We start from the raw sequence: 23,407 nt of genomic DNA, 5'->3' as shown, positions 1-23,407 counted from the left end.
GGGAAAGGGTTTGCTGACCAGCTCCGGGCTGATCCTGTTTTGGCACCTGCGGTGGTCTGGGGTTATTTTTGCAGGGGGTGGGGGGAGTGTTACAGGAGATGCAGCACAAACACTCACTGCTCTCCTTAGACTACTGCTTAGGGCAGTAGCTAAAAAAAAAAACCCCAACACTTGCAGCTTGTGCTTAATGCTAACTGAAATAACGTAATTAAGATGAAATTAAATGATGCCAGTCAGAGTGCGGTGTTTCTGGACAGGTAACAGAGCATACTCACGCAGTGCTCGCTCCTGTGTAACAGCTCCTTACTCTCCTTGTCGCTGAGTAACTGCCTGGCACTAACACCTATTCTTGGCACCGATGTGGTCTGCAATCCCTCCTGCTGCAGCGGCGGCTGGTGAACGCTGGCAGCTGGTTGGGCCGCGGGAAGCTGCAGAACTACCTGCGCTCCCCACTGTTGCTCCCCCGCGGGGACCTGACGCCCCACTGCCCCCGCTGCTCTCCTCCCTTCACACGAGGTGCCAGCAGTCAGTTTCTAACCTGTTCACAAGCAGCACAGACCACAAACAACTTCATGCTAAAGCAGAAAGCTTTTAAGCCGAGTCCCAAAAACTCCAAATCACATAAAAGGTTAAGTGAAGAAAGAAAAAAATAAAACAAAACGCTGTCTAACGGCTAGGAGGGAACAGGTTTTTAGAAGACCCCTCAGCAAATGCTCTGATCCAGTTCATCCCTGTTAGCTGGGACGTTGGAGACAAAAAGCAAACCAAGTGAGCCAAGCAGAAAAATAAGCGGTGCAGGACAAGGACTGTAGTACTCATTTACCCATTCATTATCCCAAAATGTCAACATAATTTCCAACCCCTTACAGTGCCATGCTGCGGAAAATAAAGAGACCTTTTGGCAAAACTGAACTCAATTTTTAAGCCTGATACAGAGGGCTGTAGTAATACCTCCACAGTTACTGGTGTGGGTCAGAGAGGACGAATTTAGACAGCCCAGCTTCAGATCACCAGGCCACCTTCTCAAGGAAACAGTCCTGAGGCTGCCGGCAGCCTCCAGCCTCAGCTCATCCACCCCAAGCTGCAACATTAGGCCCCTCTGGCTGACCTCTGCAACTCCCACCACCTTTGTCACTGCTTGAAAATGTAAAAAAAACCTTCGGGTGCTTTGCAGTGCCTTCACGAGGCTCCCCAGCTGCCTGCCGCTAGGTGCCCCGGCACTGCCAGGTCACTGGTGCAACAGGGCAGGAGCCCGGGTGACACCGGGTGAGAACACGCAGAGCACTTACCTGCAGCTATCGTCACTCCCTGCTCCGACAGCTCAGAGCAGTCAGTAAGGCTCCTCCTGCCGATACGGGACCTGTGTCTGGTCTGTAACACAGAGGACGCTGGAGAAGACGACCTACCATACGGGCCTTTTCAACCCACTGCTCTGCCTGCTGCGTCCTTTTAGCCGCTCTCTCACATACATAGCCCGTCTTTCTCTTCTTGTGATCTAAGAATAAACAGCAGCTGCCACAGCAATGGGATTACTGGTTTTGTCTCAGCTTTGCTCCCCAAATGGATCCCACCTGTACCTGGGGAAATGCCCCCTAGGAGAGGTCCCCTCCGCTCCCGCAGGGTGCGTCCCCATGCATTTATTTCACCTGACCCCGTAAGAGATGGCTGCAGCTGCCGGCGGTACGAGCTTCCCAGCCTGCTGCTCCCACAGCAAAGCTCGCTTCCACCCACGGGCGCCCGCGCCTCCCTGTTCCCTAGCTCCTGCGCGAGTGTTAGGGAGCGCCTGCCATGCAGGGCTCACCGGGCCCACGCGGGCTGCTGGGGAAGAGTCACTGCAAGGCGAAGTTAAAAAAAAAGTTAAAAAAAAAGGTCTGACCGGCACCTACAGCGTTCACTGAACGCAGCGGTGGCATTTGACTCGCTGCCCAAGCCCTCCCCGCGGATCCATACCGCGCACAATCACACACGTTCACGCAGAGGGCTTTACTCCGCGGCCCTCTGCTGCCACTGGCTCCATTCTACAAACCCGGATCGATACTGCCACTGAGTTAAGCACATTTTACTTTAGCTGCAGCCCCTGGAAGGTGTCAGCGGCACGGAGGAACGTTTTCTCTTTTCAGCGTTGGGGGCAGCAACGAAAGCCGGAGCGGTAAAAGGGAACGGGGAAGGTCACACCAGCAGATTGCTGCCCGCTGGGTTCCGAGTTGGGCTCCCCCGAGTCCTGTACTCACACAAGTGCAGACAAGCCAACGGTCCAGGCTGGCAAGGGTATTTTCTGTGCGCCCCAGCACGTGGAGAGAGGATTGCTACCTATGCTGGGGAGGGACAGGGGGAGCACTCGGCATACAAGGAGTCACACGGATCAGACGAGGCACGACAGGTACGAGTTACTGCCAGGGAAATTCTGACCGAGAGAAAAGGAAAGTTTTCACAATAAGAACAATCTCCCCAGGGACGTGGTGCATTCCCTGACATCGTGAACTTTTAAGATTCAACAGGACAGGGTGCTGGGCATCTTGTCAAGACCGTGCCTTCGCCAGGAAAGGCTGGACCAGATGATCCTTGAGGTCCCACCAACCTGGTATCGTGTGATTCACAGAGACAGGCTCGCCCCTCGCTTCAGAGAGCACAAGGGCCAGGTATCGCTGGGTTATAAAGTGCAGTACTGGATCTGGCCGAGGCCACCGACAGTGCCAGGGAAAACGCACCCGCCACCTCACAGCCACAGAGGAGGAAGTTTCAAGGGAGCAACCAGCAGCTTTCACTCCTCCCGAGCTCCCCCAGGGAATTAGCTTAAATTATACACCCAATTCCCCCCAAGGGAGCGGGATTTTGTAGACGCTGGCATGAGCTCACATAACAAAAGGGCAGTCAACTTCTCATCATTTAAGTGCTGGGAAACTGTCTGTGATCTGCTGACAGTAGCTGTAACGAGCTCAAAACGTATCACAAAGGTAATTTTTAGAAGACGTTAAACCTCTTGGCAGACACCAAAGCTTACATCCAGATGTAACCATTTCAGGCTAGCACCAGCTTATGGCTCCCAGAGAGCGGCGCAACTCAGACCTAACAGGCAGCAAATGCTGGAGAGAAAACAACATACAAGCGAATCCTCTCGGTGTTCCCACCACGCACAAACCAGTCCCCCGGCCTCCCCTGGCCCTGAACGGCCCTACACGAACTCCGGAAAAATGCCCGTGGGTGGAGGCTTCAGGCAGCAAATCCCCCTTGCTCTGTCCTGCCACCGGCCACCTAGAAACGGAGCTCCTCTGGCACGCACGCTCCCTCGTACAACAGCAGTGCGTGGGCTGCTGGAAGGACAAGCTCCTTGGGGCCACAGAGACCCGTGTCCAAATGAACCTGGGAATTCAGCACAACTGCTTTGGGTAAAAACCCTCCCAGCGCCTGTGGGTTACCCCGACGGGCAGGGTGCTGAGCTGACCCCCAGGAGCTCTACGTTCGGACGAAAACAAAGTGAGTTTTCTCCCCCTGTATCCTGTTAGCCCTGAAGCAACCACAGCTCCGCCAGATCCTTACCAGGACACAAGGACACAGACGCTGATTCACAATGGCACCCGACCATTTAAAACACAAGGAAGACAAAACACCCTGGCAGGCACCATCAGTATCACTGCTACGCAGGCCAGACGTGGCAACACGCGCTAGCTGGGGAGGGACGAGATCAACAGCAAAGGCAGATTCCAGGTTGTAAAGCGAGTTTGCTAAATAATGGAGATCAAAATACAACTGAAATTATTTAAAAATGTAACGTGTCTTCAATAACATGTAACCATGCAACTGAATCTCTTTTCTCATATATTGTTTAAGGGACAATTTAAGGAATCGTTCAAGTTGCATAAAGAGGTAACTGAAGTTTTCTAAGCAATAATCCATCCCTGAGTCCAAGAAAAAACCATCCATTTCGCTGAAGTGATGGCCCTGAAGCAACATCAATAGTGAATGTAAGGCAGCAAAGATGACCACCGAGGTCTTTGGAGTCATGAACGACCATCCAGGGCAGGCACCACCGGGCTGCCAACCCAGGGCAGAAGAGGTCCCTCCAAGCCCCTCACCGGTGGCAGGCGTCGGGGCAGGCGCACTGCCCGGGACGCACAGCCGGTGCCACCCCACGGGCCGCGAAAGGACACGGAGGGAAGGCTCCTGCCCCTCCGGCACGCTGCCTCGCTGCTTGAGCTGCGTGTGGCGGGGCTGGCGCCTTGCCTTGGGTTACAACACAACCTCTAACACCTCACGGAGACAGCTGCTAATTTTCTTTCTTTGTTTGATATTACAGCCATCGACAGATAAAAGCAAGAAATGTGTGGATTCCTGCTGAAACCTACACTTTGATTACAGCCCTTTTAATTCCTCTGAATGAGGTCATGTTGTCAGATGGGCACAAACAAGATTCGCAACTTCCATGTCTTCCAGGCTGTGTTAATTAACTCCACGGCCAGGTATGGCAGTCTTTGATCTCCACGTCTCCAATGAAAATGTCACTGTTGCAGGGGAGGGGACGGTGGCAGAAGTTGCCAAAGCTCCTACGCCACTTGCCGTTTCTGCTTTTGCTGGGATGGGAGACGACACCGACCCAGCTTTTCCACTCAAGAAATCCTCCTTTAGTGGGGAACCATCTACAAACAGATTCCACTCAGTCATCGTTGCGCCTGCCTCCCCTCCCGGCCCCCCAGTACTACCCATTTTCCAGCTCAGTTCTCTCGCACACACGTATGTGCAGGAGTAACTCCTTCTCCTCAAAAGATGAGTACTTTCAAGGAACTTGTAATCCTCCCTGCTGATTTTTCAAATAACCCCCTTATAGGCGATAAACTTGTTATTGCTCAGAACAGCATTTGGGGAACAAACTCTATTTGTATTCACACCCCATCACCTGAACGTTGCTAATCACTTTTCCAGTTGCACAGTCCGGACCGGCTGACACACGCCCTCGCAAGAAGCTGGCCTGCGCACCCAGGCGCCAACAGCCCTGCCGGGCTGGCAGAGACGAGAGGACAGCAGTCAGCTGGGGCTCAGGCTGCGACGGGGCCGCCCCACCAGCGCCACATCCCACACAGCCACCCCAGGGTGAAGCTGGCACAAATGCGGAACGATGAACTCACGCGAACCGCATGGCAGGTGGGGACAGCTTTGGAGTCACGAGAAGTTTAGTCCAGATCAAGGATGGAGGAGAGTCAGACACGTGAGTAAGACAGAGCATGGTGGTTCTCCCACTGCTCTGACATGATTCAGGTGATACGCGCCCTTGGGGCGATGCGCAGGGAAGGGGGATATTTGAGGCTGGGGAGAAGAGACAGGAAAGACCAAGATAATGGTGAGGCACGGAGGGGTAACAGGACAGCTGGCCGAGCAGGGGCCTCCACCGAACCTGTAGATGTCTAACCTGAGGAGCCAGGTACCTGTTTTTGGAGACTAGCACTATCTGAGCATCTTGACAAGCCTCCATTTGTGAGGTGACGCTAAAATTTGTTTTCCACACACAGCACCACAGTGTGCCAGCCCTCCACGGGGCTCAAAGCCCGGGTTGCTGAGGTGGCCTTGGCACAAGGGGCACCAGCCACAGCGACATGCCCCTGGCCCTGGCTCCCACCACCATCGCTGCACTGTGATGCACCTCGCCCTGTGGGCGCAGCCAGCAGCCTGGCGTCAGAGCCATGCCTTTGGGCAATCTGGCACATCACTCAAAAGAAAAGGCACATCACAAGATTGCTTGCCATCCATCTCTGGCTTATTTTGGCCAAACACAAGGAAAATGGGCTAAGCAAGATACCGCTTGAGGCTTTTCATACTATCTTTCACTTCTCTAATCTGTTCTTTTTGTCCCAAAGTTACTGTTGCTCTGCATATATATTTGATGGCCTGCCTCACCTCCTGTATACATACATGCATGTGTGTCTGCACACATACAGTGGAACAGAAGGAATAATATTTACATCTGAAATGCAGAACTCTGGATTGCAGTAAAATAAACAAACAAACAAACGGTTTACATCACAGGAAGGCAGCTCACAGTACTTTCACCCCGTTTTCTGGATGAACTTTGGTGACCCTCCATTTTTGGTCTGTCCTGCGCTTGGGTCCCACGCTGACTGTAAGGGAATCTTGCCCCCAGACCCACTGTCACGGAACACCTGCGGGAGCAGAGCCCTGGCACTGGAGGAGCAGGAAGGAAGTGAGAGAAATGACAGAGACCCACATTTCTGCTCAGATGACTCTGGCCATCAGCTCTTTCCCCAAGTGCCAAGTGACTCAGGATCCCTGGGCACGGGGTGTCACCCTGGAGAACACCACGGCCTCATACCAAGCAGCTTCTATGCCAAGTATTTGCACAGGGCTTAGATCCACAGCAGCTAAATATTCATTTTGATCCTGCAGCGGGGCAGCAGGAGGAGCAACGTAGCCTCTCAAAGGCCCTTCCGGTCCTATTTTCTATGCACCAAATAGCTGTTTAAAAGCTGCAGAAACAGCAGAAAATGGGGTGTGCTCCCTGAATGAACAGAAACTATTAACTGGGCTTGGTTCTGCGGGGGACACGGGGTAGGACGGTGAGTGCTGCTCAGCACAAGCACCAGCACTGCAGGCAGGCGGACAGGCGCCCGTGCAGCCCGGTGCCCGCTCAGTTAACCACCGACTCTTCCCGAGCCGCGTGTCCAGACAACTGCTGCTTACCAGTCAGTGAAACACTCCTGTTGTGACATTAATGGACAAACCCTCAGGAATAACTGACTAATACGGGACAAATCTCTTTGTAAAGCCAAGCTGGGACTCCATGCCCTAACACTTCTCCAGAAACTCACAGTATCATGAAGAAGCAAGAGCTGTGAACCCTGGTGATGGTTGCTCTCCTTCCCCCACTAGTCCCTGCTGCTGCCAGCATTTGGTACTTGCAGATTTCAGATTGCCTGGGTGGCCTTCATTTATATTTTAAACACCCATGAATATTTGATTTGCTCTAAATCCAATTCATGTCTTGAAATTTTCCTTGGCCAGGAAAACAGAGACCTTGTCAGAAACACCATTAGGGCTTCAGAAACTTGCAGGGGGCAGCCAGGTACCCGGAGAGGTCGTGCTGCACTCGTTTGAGATGCTCACTGCATCCTCCCCAGATGCGTCGCTCCAGCAGCGTGGCTGGTGGCCAGGAACAACAGGATATTCCAGCTGATTAACTAGCGCTGCTGAGAGACTGGGAGAATGCTCTTTCGCCCCCATCCACACTGCTGAGGTAACTTGAGAATTTCCACGGCCAGATACAAACGACAAAATCCACCAAGACTAAGTGCCCTTCAGAGAGTGCTGGTTCCTGCTTCTGGGCTCGGGCAAGAAAGGCAAAGGCCAGTGCCGTGAGTGGTACGCGGGCAGCTCCAGGAGGCATTTAGCACCCCAGCCAGCGCAGAACACGCTCCGATGCCTACAAGGAGGATCCACCTACCTAATTATTATGCCATTTGGTTCTGTCTGTTTACAAAACACAGCTTTGCGTGTGAACCACATACTTTCACCTCCTTATCTTGTACCTCAGTATCATTTAAAGGACTCTAAATCCCCCTATCTCAGAAAAATCTTGCAACACCTCCCCATAGATGGCTTGAGGGCCAGGAGCTCAGGCTCTGCCCTCGGAGGGAGCTGGGAAGCTGGGAGCCTCCACCACACTCACCACTGCGGTCAGGGCACACGAAAGGCCTGGGAGGTAGCTGTGCTCTGTGCTGCTCCTCCAGACTCTTCACACGCTCAGTAAGAAACAACCTCGAACAACCTCCATCCCCACCTTTCCCCCTACTTTTAAATAAACTGTTTCAAGCAAAGCAGGTCAGTAATTACAAAACTAAACACATGTTGACCTTGCTGGACCTTTTCACCTTCTCTTCAGCACCTCCCAGAAAGCCAGCTGTTTCACGTTTTTTTTTTCTTTTTTGTCCTTCAGCTCATGTGTAAGAAACCAACCTCATCTAGTAACTATGTGAATCGGATCAGTTTGTATTTCCTCATACCTTTTTAAAAGCTGTCACTCAATCACAGACCGATCAGCTCAGCCAGCCTCGGCTGAGCTGGTCTTGGAGTAAGGCAGCAGATCCATCAAAAGTAGTCAGGGCACACAGTCTGGAGAGGTTTAAAAGGTTAGAAACACCACTCTGAACTGCACCAACAAAGGAAATGCAAACAATGTGGCGACTAGATAGCTGGAGAGACATTTAGCCTCTCCGGAAAAAGAGCCTTTGGGGTAACCACATTCAAAACACATTTATCTAGTGAGATCTGGAGACAAGCAGGCATGGAGTAATACAATGAGCCCTGCATTTAAAGGCAAGCATGAAGTCTCCACGCCACGCAAACCACTCCTGCCTACTGCTCTTGCTGAACTATCACTGTCACAAGATGACAGCAAATCACAAGAATTTATGGCTAAGACACTATGGCTTATATTTAATCTATTTTTGCAGTTTCACAAATTGAGCACTGATGTGCTTCCGTCCACAGAGACGTGATGGCAAAAGGAGGGACATAAGATATGAGGAATTTTTCATAGGGAAGGCTAACTGACATTTACAGGGAAAGAAATAGATGGTACATGGAACACAGCAGCTTTATGGGGGCTCCCAAATTCACCATGCTCTGACTTAAGATCTCGATAGCGGAAATTGTCGTGCAAATCCTTTGGCAGCAATTCTATGCCATGCAGTGGAATAGCACGTTACCGTTGTACTTAATTACATGAAACGTCTCTAAGATTCTGCCATGCTGCTCTGTTGTCCACTTTGTAGCATGCCAAGGAGTGAAGCCATGGCTCTTGCCTAACTTCAGGAAAAGGGACTGATGTGAAAAGACCCAAATAAATCTTTCTTACAAGACAGTTTTTGTGTACTGCAGAATATCCATTAAAAAACACTCCCATAGTGCACTATAATAAGCCTTGAATTAAGGCTGTGATGGACCTAGTTCTTCCAAACACCAGCAGAAACTCTGTGTGGCACCGTTGTGCATAAGGTGCTTTAGAATAACAGCTGCTGTCTGATACAGAACCATAGAATATCTCAGGTTGGAAGGGACTCGTAAGGATCATTGAGATACGTTGCGTTTCTTCCTAAAGAAAACTGTTACCTTGCAGCGACGATAAATTCATCTCAGTTTAGGTGAAGCCAGACAGTCTGTACATACATCTTCCAGAAATCTGGCTTTTATCCCTCTAAGTAGCCTCAGCGTGAGCCTTTGAGGCTCTGCCACCCAAGTGAGAAGTCTGGATGCTGCAGGTCTCCCAGGAAACTGAAGGCTGACTGTCAAAAATGACTGTGATGAAGAAACGGGTCATTTGTGAACACCCTCCTCCAAAAGTGCTATTTGTGCGCAGTTTTGCTGCGTAAATCCACTTACACCAGAGCTAACATCGATCACAACTACATTATAAAATTGTGGATTTCTCCCCCGAAGAGTGAACTGCATTAGCAATTTGATAATTGTATGCCTTCCGCATTCAGCAACCTCTCTCTTTACACATCTAATCAGCGTTAATTTAAAAGCAGGATAATTAGCAGACACACTTGTGGATGGGTGCTGAAATGATCCCTGAAAATTTAACCACTTGGTGTCCTGTGGTATGCACTAACAGTTGGAGTCCTAGTAAGACAGACCGCACTTAGGGCAGCAGAGGTGAAATCTTGGCACTGGCAACAAAAAAGACTGAAGAGAACACGAATGCATTTTGGAGCAGACTAGATTCAAACACGTGGGTGTTTCCCCCTTCTGTGTAAGACCAAAATAGTAAATGCCACTTTATCTTTGTCTCCCCGTGTTTCGTCTGTAAGTCAGTCAGTATGTCGGGACATTAACTACCTAGATACTTACCAGCAGCATGCAGGCAAGTACCTGGGAGTGCTGTCCCTAGCCCCGGTATGCACTGGCCACCAAAGCGTGGTAGCCCAGGAAAACATGTCTGCAGGCACACGAAGCATGTCCACGTGAGAGCAATAGATCCGAACCACAGCTGACACACTTGAACTTTGCATGTCTTACCTGCCAGGCTCCTGGGACTCGGGCAGATCCCAACTTCTTTGCCCGAGTAACCACTGCCTGGTCTTGCCTCAGTAAGGAGAGCAGTCTTGCAGGATACAATTTTTTTTTTCCCCAAACACCCAGACACTTCTAAAGCAGTCACTAAATCAGCGGTTCGCACCAGTGGCGGATGCTGAGGGTGCCTCGGCTACTGGCGAGTGCTGAGCGCAGACCCCGCAGGAGGGCAGATGGCCCCGGGGAGGCATGGCCGGCGCTGCCCCGTGCCAAGGGCTGGCGGCACACCCGAGCTGGCCTGTGGGCACGGCGCTCGTGCATCCCTGAGCGTACCTGACCCAGAGCCACCTTGTTAGTTCAAGGCCAGAACTGCCCTAATGAGGGTTCTCAGCTTCTGCCTTACAGAGCCCGGTGCCCCCCGCCCCGAGCACAGGCAGGAGGAGCTTGTGCCCACCTGCCCAGTTGGCCACACGTGCTGGAGGAGATGGCCTCACCGGGGGACGGCGGGAGGAACACCAGCATCGGGGGAGAAACAAGCATGAGCCCACGCACCCGGGTGAAACCCTCCACTCAGTGAAACGGGTAGTCATCTATTTTAAAACCAAGAAACATCTCATGAAAATTAATAGTGAGTTTTTCAGCAAAAGAGGAGGTCAGACCAGAATGGTTACCTCAGCCGAGGCGAGCGGCTTTGCATGCCTGTTAGGGTGCAACAAAGGGTCCCTAGCACTGTGGTCCCCATAAGGTGGCAAACGCAAAACTTCTTTTGCTACTTTTGCATTTCACCAGCACGTAACCAAATACAGGAAGGAAAGCAGAGGCAACGAGACGGTGCTGCATGGAAATAAAAACAAAAGCGAGACTGAATCTAGGATCATCGCCATTCCTGTAATGCTACTGTGAGAACGTGGTTCTTCAGCCCAGCGTGCTTACACAATATGGCTCTCAGCATTACTGACTGTGAGCCTGACGGCATTCTGCATGACACGGGACCAAACAGGAAGACATGACATTTTAAAAATATGCATCAATGTCAAGGTGACAGTCTGGCAAGTCAACTAAGTTATAACGTCCATGCCCTTACTAACATGTTTATGTTCTGGCACCGTTTGCCCTTACAGTGGATATTACTAATACATAATTAAGTTTATATAAACTAAGGAAGAAAATTACATATTATTTTGATTCATTCTCACCAAGTTCCTCTTAAAAGTACCTCAGGGAATTTTTAAACATGAAGAATGCCCACAATTAAGATTTTTGTAAAATATACTTTAATCTTGTGCTCTGTAACCATGTAATGGTTTTGCCAGTAGCAATTTCTTATTGCCACCCCTCTTTGTATTCAAAGCTTGCCTATTGCAATGAGTCTTTATAAAGAAATACATTAATTAAATACGCCTTGACTTCACTAGCCAAGGAAAAGACAATTAATCATCTCGCAGGCACAAGCACAACATAATACCTGCTATTGCTCATGGGCACCTCACACAGACTCACCACTGCTGCGTGATGTCATTGCCTCCGAGCACACAAAGAGGCTCTCTCCCGTCAGCACCGTGCCACTCACTCACCTCACCCAGTGTAAAGCAGCTGATGTATGGGCGAGATGTTATGGGCTACATTTTTTTTCTTTTCTTACATCACTACACCGACATCTAGTTAAATCTGTTTGCAGTGGCCACCCTGACACTAGATGTACGGAGGACACCGATGGCTTGAGTGGGGCAGGGCTGTCGGTCTCTCCTCACCAAATCCTCCTGGGGAGCTCTTGCCAGCACAGAGGGGAGAGTCCGTGCCAACCCTGAGATGCAGCTCTAACCAGCAAATAGGTTTGTTATGGGCAGGGTCACTGAAGCACCGTATTCTTTAAGGAAAAAAAAAAAAAAAGTTGAAAAATGAGAACAATGGCTGATGGCCTCAATCAGACACCTGAGTTACCACCACATTCCCAGTTATCTAATGTCAATGCTGAGCCGGTCTTCACTCAGAATGAAAAGGTATTTCATGGGCATTTATACCCATGGGTAGTTGCTATAAACTCTGCTAATATTTTATTCTGTGAGAAAGGTGAAAAAGAAGTTGTGACTTAGAAATGAAACATGTAAAATATTCCTTGACCTTGGCCAGATGTTTGAAGTGCTCTTCAATATGTTGACAGTATGTACTAGGCAGCAATTATTTTTGGTGGAAAAATGTTTCTCTGATACCCTACTTATACCTTCATTAATCACAGGTCAGCCTTGGAGGTGTGAACTCCTTGTTTGACAAACATCTAAAAATGGAAAAGTTTAGAGTAAACCTAACTGTGTTTAGAGTGACTCTGCGCACAAGGCATTTATTTTACCTCACACAGCTAAAGGTATTCAGATTAATGAATTCAAATTAAAGAACTGCCTAGTGCTTTTTGTCCCGTCCCCATGTCCCCCCCCCGATATGTAGCTCCTTGCCTCAGCTATGCTGTGTGGAACGGGTCAAGTCCCTTCCATCAAGTTTGAACTGGCTGCCTTTCCTCCTCCGAGGGGCTGGGAACTGAGCCCACGCTGCCTCCGTTACTCACCTTCCCTCTCTCACGGTGAATCCAGGCATGCGAGGAACCACAGGTAACCCCCAGGTCTTCTCGAACCCTTCCCTATTACCAGCAGCCTCTCCCACCCATCCCATTTCTCCCCCTCAGTCTCTCTGTTCTCAACCTCTTTTTCCCTCTCCTGCTCAAGACGTGTTAGTGCTCTTTCCAGCTCCATGACACTGACACATGAACCTCCTGCTGCTCTTGCATGTTACCTTTAGGTGCCTGTTTGATGAAGTACATGGTAAAAATTTCTTCTCATCAGCTGGCTTGCCCTGGGATGCTAGCGGAAGGAAAGGCACTGGGGGTCACAGGGAGACTCTATCAGAGAGAGCAACCTGCTTCATGGGAGCTGGAGGGAGGGAACAGCAGGGAGAGAGCGAGGGGAAGTCAAAGTGTGATCTGTCAGAGCAAGGGAAACGAGGCTGTGAAAGACAGTGCGAGCTGAATGCTAACAGCCTCAATGTTTGGCTCAGGTCCTCTCCTTGCTGTCTGCTATGGCTGCACCGGACCCTCTCTTTCCATCTTCAGCTGTCCTCGAGTAACTTCCCCCAGGCTCAGACAGCCAGCTACCACGATAAACTGTGGCTGGTCGGTGCTGAACCAGTAGCTACAGCCTGCGGAGTAATATGACCACTGTGCAGTGTGTCACTCCGCAACCAGGACAGAGGGATGAAAACCCCTTTTGCAGCTGTTGGGATAGCACTCAGCTTTTGAAACGTTTCTACAGGATCTACAATATTACTCATGTTTTTTCATGATAGCCCCCACCTCTTCCCAAAGAGGTGCTCTAGTTCTCATTTTACAAAACTAGTATCTGAGACATGATGATAGCGAACAAGTCACACCCAGGCTGCGTGGGGCAGAACAGACAACCAAAACCAGGCTCTTGGGCATACAAACCATAAGCCATCTTTCCCCTTTTGTTCAGGCTTAAGATAAATTCCCTTCCACAGCTTCCAAACCAGACAAGTAATTAGATACAGTTGATAAATCTCAATAATTGGGGGTAATTTATACATCCCATAAAAAAAATGCTGCTCCGGTATTAGTAAGACAGTACAAATAGATTTGCTGAAAGAGTAAAGGTTTGCTTATAAAGTTAATAGGAGACACGAGGTAGTGCTTTCTGTGCTTACCTTCAGCACTGTGATATTCCATGCAAAACTCTCAATGGCTTTGCTTAATTTTCTTCCTTTCAAACCTTCCTTTGTCCCGAGGTTATGAAGCTCTTCATGGAATTCCATTCCTAAAAATACAGATTGCTACATCACCCAGTGCACAATTGATTTTCCATATAAAATGCTCAGTAAGCATTTTCAGTCTCGCAGCAGGTACTTCCTGCAACTTTTTTTGTTTCCCCCACTTCCCTGGTATGACTCCACCCTGGAAAGCATCTTCCAGAATAAAAGGGGCACGTGCAATTTTGTGGTTGTGCTTCCACTTTGTACGTAACTGTCCTTTCCAGTGCTGGTGTCCCCCGCAGGCACGTGCCTGGTCCCTGCACAAACACCCCTCCCAGCACCCCTGCCTGCAGCTTGCGTTGCTGGCAGCACTGCACCAAAAGGCAATCGCTTGTCGCTTTGCTTGAATACATGATTTTGTACCTTGGAAGGCAGTCTGACAGATGTGGAAGATACCTGGTTCAGCACAGCAAATACAGGCTCAAACGCACAGCTCCTCATTAATCTTAATCAGCCATACAGAAAGCTCTTGTACTTCACAATGATAAATCATGTCAGAAACACATACCACTAATCACAGGATTGCTATTCCTGCAGCCTGGAGAACTGAGACTTCCAACCCCAGCCCTGGGAATTGTTAAATTTCATTGCCAGTTTCTGCGGCAAGTGTCTGCAAATCTGTTGCTGGATATAAGAATTCAGGAAATCTGGAAGCAGATTAAAAACCTTAACAATTACAATTAGCCCACCGATTCCACAAGATTTGCACAGTGTATGCCAACATGCCTCTGAGCCCGGTGTGGATTAAGAGACAAAACAGAGACAGAGCTGTTTGTGCTCCCTTAATCTGTACCTTGCAAAGGCCAAATGGGCACCAAATCCCTCCAGAGCATCTGAAGCCCATCCCGGTTGAACAAACCAAGTTCTGTTACCAGTTGTTTCATAGCTCTCCCTCCCCTAATGTTTTAAGGCAAACGTCACTTGCAGATTTGAGCTTCACTGAACCTGCATCAAAGAAATGCCCCTGGAGAGAACACCTGCCGCGCAGGCGCGGAGGGCAGCTCCGTGGGCTGCTGGAGGAGTCAGGCCCTCGATGGCCCAAGGCAGGTGCGTGCTCGGCACAGCTGGCCCAAAGCACTCCTGGAAGACTAACAATAGGTTTCTTCTTGCCTTGCACCGACTCCAGGAGCTCGATAACACTGAGGCAGTATCAACCCCACATAATGCAAGTTTTCTCTACTGTTTATTTTCCAAAACCTCACCCACTGACAGGTTTTGCCTCTCAAGGGTCACAGAGCTCCTGCAGCACCTCCTTTGGAAAACAGTCTAAACAACTGCACCCCAAGCAAGATTCCCCTGCAGGCGTGCCTCGTGCCAGCTGACTTATAAATCAGTGCAGTAAGTTAAAGAAAACCTTCAAATGACTCCCTTAGTCCTGCAAAAAAAATGAAGGCTAATGGTTCTCAGCTCCATGTGGACAGCCCCACCTTTACGCAGCGTCCTAGTTATTTTTCCCTTTGGACCTCACTTCCCCAGCAGTAGCTTGGAGACAGCGCTGCCCCGCAGAGAGGGAGCCACCAACATCTGCTAGGCTGCAGTAGGAGTACCAATGAAAAATAGCATTTCAGTCCTCCAAGCTGCTGCTGACCACTGTGCACTGGGCGGAGACTGCAGGTGGAAAACCCCAACAAAACCAGCCCCCTACGAAGCCACCTCGGGGCGCAGGCAGGAGCTGGGCACAGGCAGCCCGGACTGAAACAGGCACGATGTGAGGCAGAGGCCCGGTGGGAAACATCTTCAAAGGGAGCAGGACCAGGGCGAGGCGAAGGACAATGTCACAGGCAGTTAGTTGTACCTCTGACACCTCTTCATTTTGAGGGCTTCATCTTGGCACATGGTAAATGTTATTTCACAATTTGCCTGGGTAACATTTGCAACAAACTAACTTGCAATTGAGCGTGGTGAGGGGTTCTCTCCTACCCTTTCATCTGTCTAACTCCTGAGGCTTCAAAGAGCACTTCATATCTCTCCAGCCTTTTTCCCAATCAGAAACTATATTTTAAGGCAAAACAAATGAAAATACAAGCAGATACAGCAACAAAGAGAACAAACTTGAGAAATTAATCTTTTTGCTAGGGGAAGAAAAGAGAGGGAAAATGCATGGAACTCCAGACATGGGCATGGTGGCACAGTCCCGCATTGTGTTCTCTGCAGCATCTCCAGCCCTCTGTTCACAAAGATACCAGAGCCCAGGCAAGTGTCATGAGTTATTCTCTCTGTGCACAGCGCAGGGTGGGCAGAAAGTGCTGGTGCTGCTGAAGGGCTGCATAATTCAGTGCAAAGTATTGCTCTTAGATTATACAACCTAGAAAGCCCTCTACTGCTGCATTTTCCCCTCACTGTCCCACTCCTAAACCCTCTGCGCCTGATGAAGGCTTTGGGCTGAGGATGTTTATGCTGCTTATGCAGATGCACAGAAGCCAAGGCATGACACAAGATGAGGCCCATGAAACCCGGCAGGACAGAGCTCCTTGCCTCTCTTCCCTTTGCTACCCCAGCGCCAGCACGGCTCTGGAGCTCTGCATTTCAAAGAGCAAGGACTAGGTTCCACCCTGCTCTTGCACCACATAAAAATCAGTTAAATGCCGTTGTTGAAACAGCTTCCAGATTTCCTCTAATTAAAAAGATGAATTAAAGGATTTACTACAAAATACCAGTTTCATTCATTATTTACATTTAATTGAAGCAAATGGCAGTAGCCTGCATCACTTGCCAAATCCAAAAATGCCTATCAGAAACAATAGTTTGATGGTCGTGGTCCCAGAAGACTATGGCCAACAACACAAATTATATGCGGTAGCAAATGTTTGCATGACTGACCTTCAAGGCTTGCTGCAGGTTAGGAAAGGTGCAGCTGTACACCTAAATGAACTCACAATAGATTTAATTTCTGCAGTGTAAACCTCTAACAGAAATGCATTGCAAATACTTATTTGGCACGGTTTCCGATACATGAAAGCTGATGGATTTAGTTGTAGAGGATTGCCACTGCCAAACGTGGCCTCCTATCTCACTAGCAGGGCTTATTCTTCTGTATCAGTGGAAACTACAGGAGACGTCCCAGTTCCAGCTCTAGCCCACTAGCCTGAACAAGTGACGAGGAGGGGGCTGCATGACTAAACTGAATGGTGAATCACAGACTCTGGTGATTCCTACCACCCTGAAAAAGAAATGTGAGGCTGTGGCAGAGCAGACAGCAGGCGGCCACTTCCGAAACCACCTCTTCCCTTTCTGCTGGTGCACACGAGACAGAGCCCTAGTCCAGACAAAGACATCCAGTACAACACACCAGCAACGTACGACCTGCTTTAAGCCTGCTTACAGCGGTTTGTGCCCGTACACCTGGCATACATAACGCACAGCCACGCAGATTTGCTGTGATACAATGGAATTCTATTGGCCTAAGTTTCCAAGGTCTACAACAAACCTAAACAGCAAAAGTAAGTAAAGGTAGGCAGCGGAGCTTGCTCCTGGGGGTTTCAAAACCTCTTGCCCACCCTGTGTTTAAGGGAACGATTTTGGCAGGGAATGGAGCTCAGTAAAGGCAGCAGGCTTTCTTACTCTCTCTTTTTAATGGAATGCCTTTCTTGTCATTTGACTAATTTAAATGCTGTCAGACATTTCAGTTGTAGAGCAGATGGAGAAATAGCTTTAAAGTTGAAAGAGGACTCTTCCCTGATCCCATGCCTGCACTGCTACTGGAGGATGAAGCTTCAGGAGGGTGGAGGCTGCCAGGGAAAGGCCAGGATGCTCACTTCAATACTGGGTGAAAGATGCTGCATTAGTCACAAACTGTAAGTAAATTATGGCACATCCTTTCCCATTTCCCATCCAGAACCATGCAATAAAGAAGGATTACCTGCTTTCTGGCACTGAACAATCTTGTCGTGAGTGATGTCTGCCGTCTCAATGAGAACCCTGCTCTCTTGAATCATCTGTCAGAAAATAAGTGAAAAAACCCCAGCGTTACTAGAGTTTCCTGCCACATCTATTCCACAGAAAAGTACAAAGGTTCAAACTGAAAAAGAGGTCTGCTCTGCAAGCAACACTGTAACGATTGGATCATTCCCTCCTATCGGGGCTCCCAGATCTGTATCAAGCTAAGTGACAGTTGCTCAGAAAACATTTTGCTCTGGAAGGTAAAAGAACCGCTGTTTTCCACCAGCAAGACACCATTGCAAATAACATGAGGGAAACACAAGTGATTTCAGAAGAAAGCAGAGTTAGCAGACAAACAAAGTTCATTCTGTGTGAAACTGAGCCCCTTCTAATTAGTAGTTTTCCTGAAACAAAAGGAGAAGTAAGTATAGTCCTTGACATAAAGGGTTATCAAAAATGTCACCAAGTCATGAACAGTGCTGATTTCAAGGGGTGCTTCAGCCTGTGCTGAACTTTATGCACTACAGTGGTTCAGACAGCGACAGTATTTCTTGAGTTTCTCTTCGGAAAAATTCAGACCAAAACCCTACCCTATCCTCAATATTTCTGTTGAAGTTTAAAAAGAAAAACCCCCACCAAAACTCAAAAGAGGCAGGCAGTTTCAACAAGCCTACTCACAGGTTTCAAGAGATACTCATATTTACGCGTCTTCCTAGGGTAGCCCACTAACAGCCAACAGATGAAGGGCCCATTGCGTGCCAAGCTCCCCGCGCCTCCCTCCTTGCAAATGCTATTCTCCTTTGATGGTAACAAACTTCCAAAACCTTTCAGAAGCCCGGGCAAGCAAGTGAATTGTTCCAATGCTATAATCTGCAGAACTGCAAAAGGTGGCACATACATCTGTTACAGAAGGCAAGAACATGCTGTATAACAAACTACGCCTGAGAATAATCTCGCTCTCCCGGGATGTACACCACCAACCCCAATCAAATCCAAGCAGCATGAGAGCGGTGCCAATTAGAAATGAAGCAAACCGAACGCTGCCTAATGTTACATCCTGAAATTACAGAAGCCACCATCTGAAAGCTTTGCCAAAGTGCTACAACTGCTAAAAGCCTTCCTACTTTCAAACACACTAAATATGAAAACACAGCCAGTAGTTTCCATGATTTTACTGAAAGACACAGTATAACAGTATTACATTAACACTTGCCAATTAGCATGCCTCATTGTTTTAATTAGATACAAGGGAGCAGAGATGCTTCTACACCTGAACTTCCAAATTCTGGAGAAATTCAGATCCAAATTTTGCTGCTCATGCCATCTTCATTTCTAATTCAACCTATGAAGATAGGCTGCATTTAATAAAAATACCTATGCCTTTTCTTTGATATAAACAAGATTATGAGAAAAACAAAATCTATCACCAGCTTCATGGGCAGAGAGAAAAAGGCCTGATACATATATAGAGTGCAAACCCGTTTTTTAACAGACCATGCCCAGTGGATACACCTGAAATTGAAATTACTTTCAGTGGTATCCTTCCCATTTCATTCTTGCTACTTGCTTGTTCATGCATCATGTTGATTTTTTTCCTCTTTGGTATCTTCACTTGTCATCTAGAAAGAAATGACAATTTCTATCCACCGTCTGGCTTTTCTGTACCACAGCACACAGTTATTTCATGCTGAAGGAACCGTTCAGCCACCAGCTAGAAAGTGCTGAAGTTGGTCTGAGCAGAAAAGAGAGTGAGAATCTCAAAAACTTGCAAGTTGCTGCAGAGGCAGCCAGCGACCAAAGGTACGCCTCTTGCACACGGGGGCATGAGCTAGTGCCTGTACCGCTCTGTCCAGCCAGGTGCTGCCAGCGTCCGTGCACCCCATGCACCCATCACCGTGGGCTCGTGCCCCCCCTCCCCTCCCCGGCCCTGTGCCTGCACTCCCTGCCCAGCAGCACGGTTGTGCCCAGGGAGGTCAATGCGGCTCAGCTGGGACAGTATAGCCAAAGTGTCCCACTCTCCGGTGCTCAGATATCTAAAACAGAACTTGACTTGTGAGAGGGTTTTTTTAAATATATATACATACATATATTTAGATGTAGCTATACATTATATATAGATATGTGTATGGCCACAGGAAATTGTCCTACCACGCACAGAAAAGCAAGCTTGAGAACCGTGCAGTTTGGTAATCTAAGTCTGAGCGTACCTTCCTCCAGCTACTGGACCCACTCCCAGGAGTTTCTGGCATGCTTGTTTTAGGATTCTCACACACAAAGGTATTACGTTCTTTTTTTTAAGAGAAAAGCGGCAATAGGATGTCAATTTTCCCTTACTGCAGAGTAGGTAGAGCAGCCCTCCGTTCCTTTGATGCTGACATCAAAGTCTGACAGCTCTCAGCTCAGCAAGAACAAACAATTTAAACCAGATCATATAGCAGTATTTAACCTGTTCCTGCCTTCCTGCCTGGCAGTAATCTTGGCAAAAATTATTTTTTATGGCAGCTTTATCCCATGACAAATCTGAGAATGGATTCAGAGCTCCTCAACTCCGTGGCTGGGTTAGGGGATGCCCTTAGTGCCCCAGCTGGCACTCGCCCGCACAGACCCCCTAGGAAACAACACGCTAGGCAGAAATAACACACCCTGGGCCAACTGGGAGAGACGGGTTTGGCTAACTGGGTGTCCGCCGCCTGCGATAGCACAGCATGCAGGACTGGCATCTCTGTGTGACAGGCCAGACTGCTCCCAACAAGAACTGCACACGCCATCTCGGCGGGCACGAGATCCTGCTTCCCAATGCTGTGGTGAAGGACCCTAACAGTGGGACAGTGCGAGGGAGAGGCCTGGGTCTTCACCGTGGAGAAGCAGAGACTGATTCATACCGACAGGAGCACAACAGGCAAGGAACTGCTACCCAGGAACAGCAGGCTTGTGTTTGGTTTGGCTTTTTATTTCGGCTTTTTTTTTTTTTTTTTTTTAATCACATCACAGTTGATACTCTTCAAAGGATTCTGTGCGAATCCTGGCAACAGAACTGCTAAAACCCTCAAAAAATAACCAAATTAATTTGAAAACTTACTTTAATGCCCACCTGCCCCCCCCTCCCCCCCCCCAGGTTTTTACATATACCCAAGGTAGCAGCTTCAGGGATACTTACTCCGTAAACATTGTAAATGTCACCTAAAAAGCTAAGTTACTAGTAACTGTTTAGTGGAATTGATATTAACAATTTGTCCGTGTTCAATCTAATGTAGGTAAAAGCAGGGGAGAGACTCAGCTAGAAGCTAGTGCCCCATCCATGCTTTCCTGCTGGACACAGGACAGTGGTAGCAGTTCTGGCAGGGTTCCTGGCCACAGCAGACGATGCTGGCCAGGGCTGCAACATGTTGGCCACAGATGCCCTTGCTTGGTCCCATCCAACAGCCCCAGGGAAGACTTTGCTACTGTGGTTCTGCTCATCTATAGCTCCTGCTCACAGTCCTGTGTCACAGCATCTAGCTACGCTTTTTCTTTTTTGGCTGAAATGGTTCTGAAATGAGTCCACGGTCTCCCCGTCTGCATGGTCCTCTGCTTTTCCACCTGGCATCACATCTGAAGCCCTGCTTGGGGATGTCACCTTCTTCTTGTGGTGCCAAGACAAGAACCAGAAGCCCTGAACACAACATGGAAGGCTGTGAGATTTTCTGCTGGGAAGCTGAACCCATAAATCACACCATGGCCTGAGATTTTCAAGTCCAGCTTTGCCAGCAACGTTTTGAAATCCACCAACCCGTCCCAACTGTGAAGAGCGAGCTTTCTGATGTTGGCAGCACAGATTTCCATGCACCATTACTCTGCTCAGACCTGTGCCGAGCAGCGCTCTTGAGAAGTTGGGTAAGTCCCGGTCACCTGCCGGCAGCCCAGCCGGCTGCTGCGTATGTCGGCTCCCAAACGGCAGCTGGCTCCGGTGAGCGACTCGCAAAGAGCACGGCACGTCCCGCTCCCTCAGGAGACGGATGCTCCGCCAGTGTTAGCTCCTGAACGCTGAGCTTCCAGGGATTAACCTCCAAGCAACACATACTGAAAAGCAACCTTTAGAGGACAGAGGCTGGTAACTGGGTCCACTTGGAGTCAGTGAGGAAATTTTTAGCAGCTGCTGAAGCTGGCAGGATTGCTCAGCGTGCATTTCCCACGTCAGAAAGATGGTGATCAGACTTTACTGAGTGATCTGTTTAACGTAACTACAGGGGGGAAATGGATAAAAGCAGGAGTAAAGCATGTGAAACCTGATTCTGATACAGGGAATTAAAAAGCTACCCTAGCAAATCCTCCCATTGGGACCCCTGCCACCTTTCCGTGGGAGCAGGGACACAAGGGTTTGTCTGAGTCCCGGAGGTGCTAACCCTCCTGGAGAGGCTGCAGCGCCAGAAATGCTCTCACAACAAGTGAATAAGGGGCTTGTTCAGATTGACAAAAGATGCACATGGCACAAGTCCCAGAAGTACACGTCACGTTTAATTAACTAATGAGAATGAGGAATACAAAGCCTTATCTGCATAGGTTAGTTTTTTCTGCAAAATAGCCCATTTAATCTAGATATTCTTACGTAATGCTGAAAGCAAGAAGCCTAAACTTGATCAGTTTACCTGAAGCACCCTGTTAGAATCATGCCAGCTTCTCACAACGGCATGGGAAGCAAGAGCTGGCACAAACCTGGGAGCTCTCTCTTGTCCGGTACACGCGACCACGAAAGCAGAACAGACCATGGGCTGAAACTATAACTGACCTGTCTCATTAAGCCTCTAAATATAGGATGCAATATAAAATCTGAAATCCCATTGCTTCGTGGCAAGAATGATGCTTGATTTTGTCACTTCTGCTAAGTGCTATTTACAAACAAAAATACATTTTAAGTGAAATTTAAAATCTCTTAAGACTGAGGGCATCGTATTTTTACTCACAAAAAATTAACAGGCTTATTTATTGTCTGTACCAAAGACATTTTAACCACAGGACCAGTACAAACGGAGCAGAAAATGTTATTTCTTTTTACTTTTATGAACTCCTGTGCTAGAGACCAGTTTCTTCTTTTTGTTACAAACTATTCGACAAACTGAAAAGGGGAGAGGAAATTAACACAGCAGAGTCTCACCAAAAAAGACCAAAAAAAAGACATGAAAAACTCCTGGTGGCAAGTTAATGCACTGTCCTGCTGGGAAGATAAATGATACAAAAGGGATAGTTCAAAGAATCCTCTCATAAATATTCCAAAGTTTAGAACAGAGACTGACAACATCAAATGGAAAAGCAGCTTTCTCTCAGGTGTCTCCTCAGGGCTGTTGTCCCAATCTCCTACGCCTCTCGTGGGGAAGGAGTACCTTGTCGTGCCTCCATTGCTAAAAACAAAAACCACGAACAAACAAAAAACTACCAAAAAACCCCCCCAACTACCAAAAAAACCCCAAGACCACCCAAACCCACCACCAAACAAACCCCAAAAAGGCTACAAAAATACAACCAATTTGAAAAAACAGGTGAAGCGCACACTGGGCTCATGAAAACTGGAACAGCATTCCCTCCTAAGCACGGAGCGTTCCTCGCAGGCCAGGCCATCAACTGTGTGCCAGCAAGCCTTGCGACAATGGAAGGATGTGTGCATGGTGCCAGGATGTGGGAAGGAGTGCTGGCCACCAGTCCACCTTGTCTCTGTCCCAGTATG

The 23,407-nt window shown here is 48.7% G+C and overlaps 1 protein-coding gene across 1 annotated transcript in view; it reads right to left on the bottom strand.

Moving 5' to 3' along the window:
• The window catches only part of PLCL1 (phospholipase C like 1 (inactive)), a 56,599-nt gene that overhangs the window by 10,669 nt on the left and 22,523 nt on the right, over positions 1-23,407 (bottom strand). Inside the window, exons 4-5 of the mRNA XM_037398186.1 lie at positions 17,690-17,765; positions 13,726-13,835 (exon numbers count right to left, since the gene is read on the bottom strand). Coding sequence (XP_037254083.1) covers positions 13,726-13,835; positions 17,690-17,765 — 186 coding nt within the window. The remainder of the gene's footprint in view (positions 1-13,725; positions 13,836-17,689; positions 17,766-23,407) is intronic.

Source organism: Falco rusticolus, chromosome 8 (genome assembly GCF_015220075.1).
Source record: "Falco rusticolus isolate bFalRus1 chromosome 8, bFalRus1.pri, whole genome shotgun sequence".
Classification (NCBI taxonomy): Eukaryota; Metazoa; Chordata; class Aves; order Falconiformes; family Falconidae; genus Falco; species Falco rusticolus.
The sequence above is the reverse complement of the archived record's forward strand: the minus strand, read 5'-3'. Positions and strand labels throughout refer to the sequence as shown.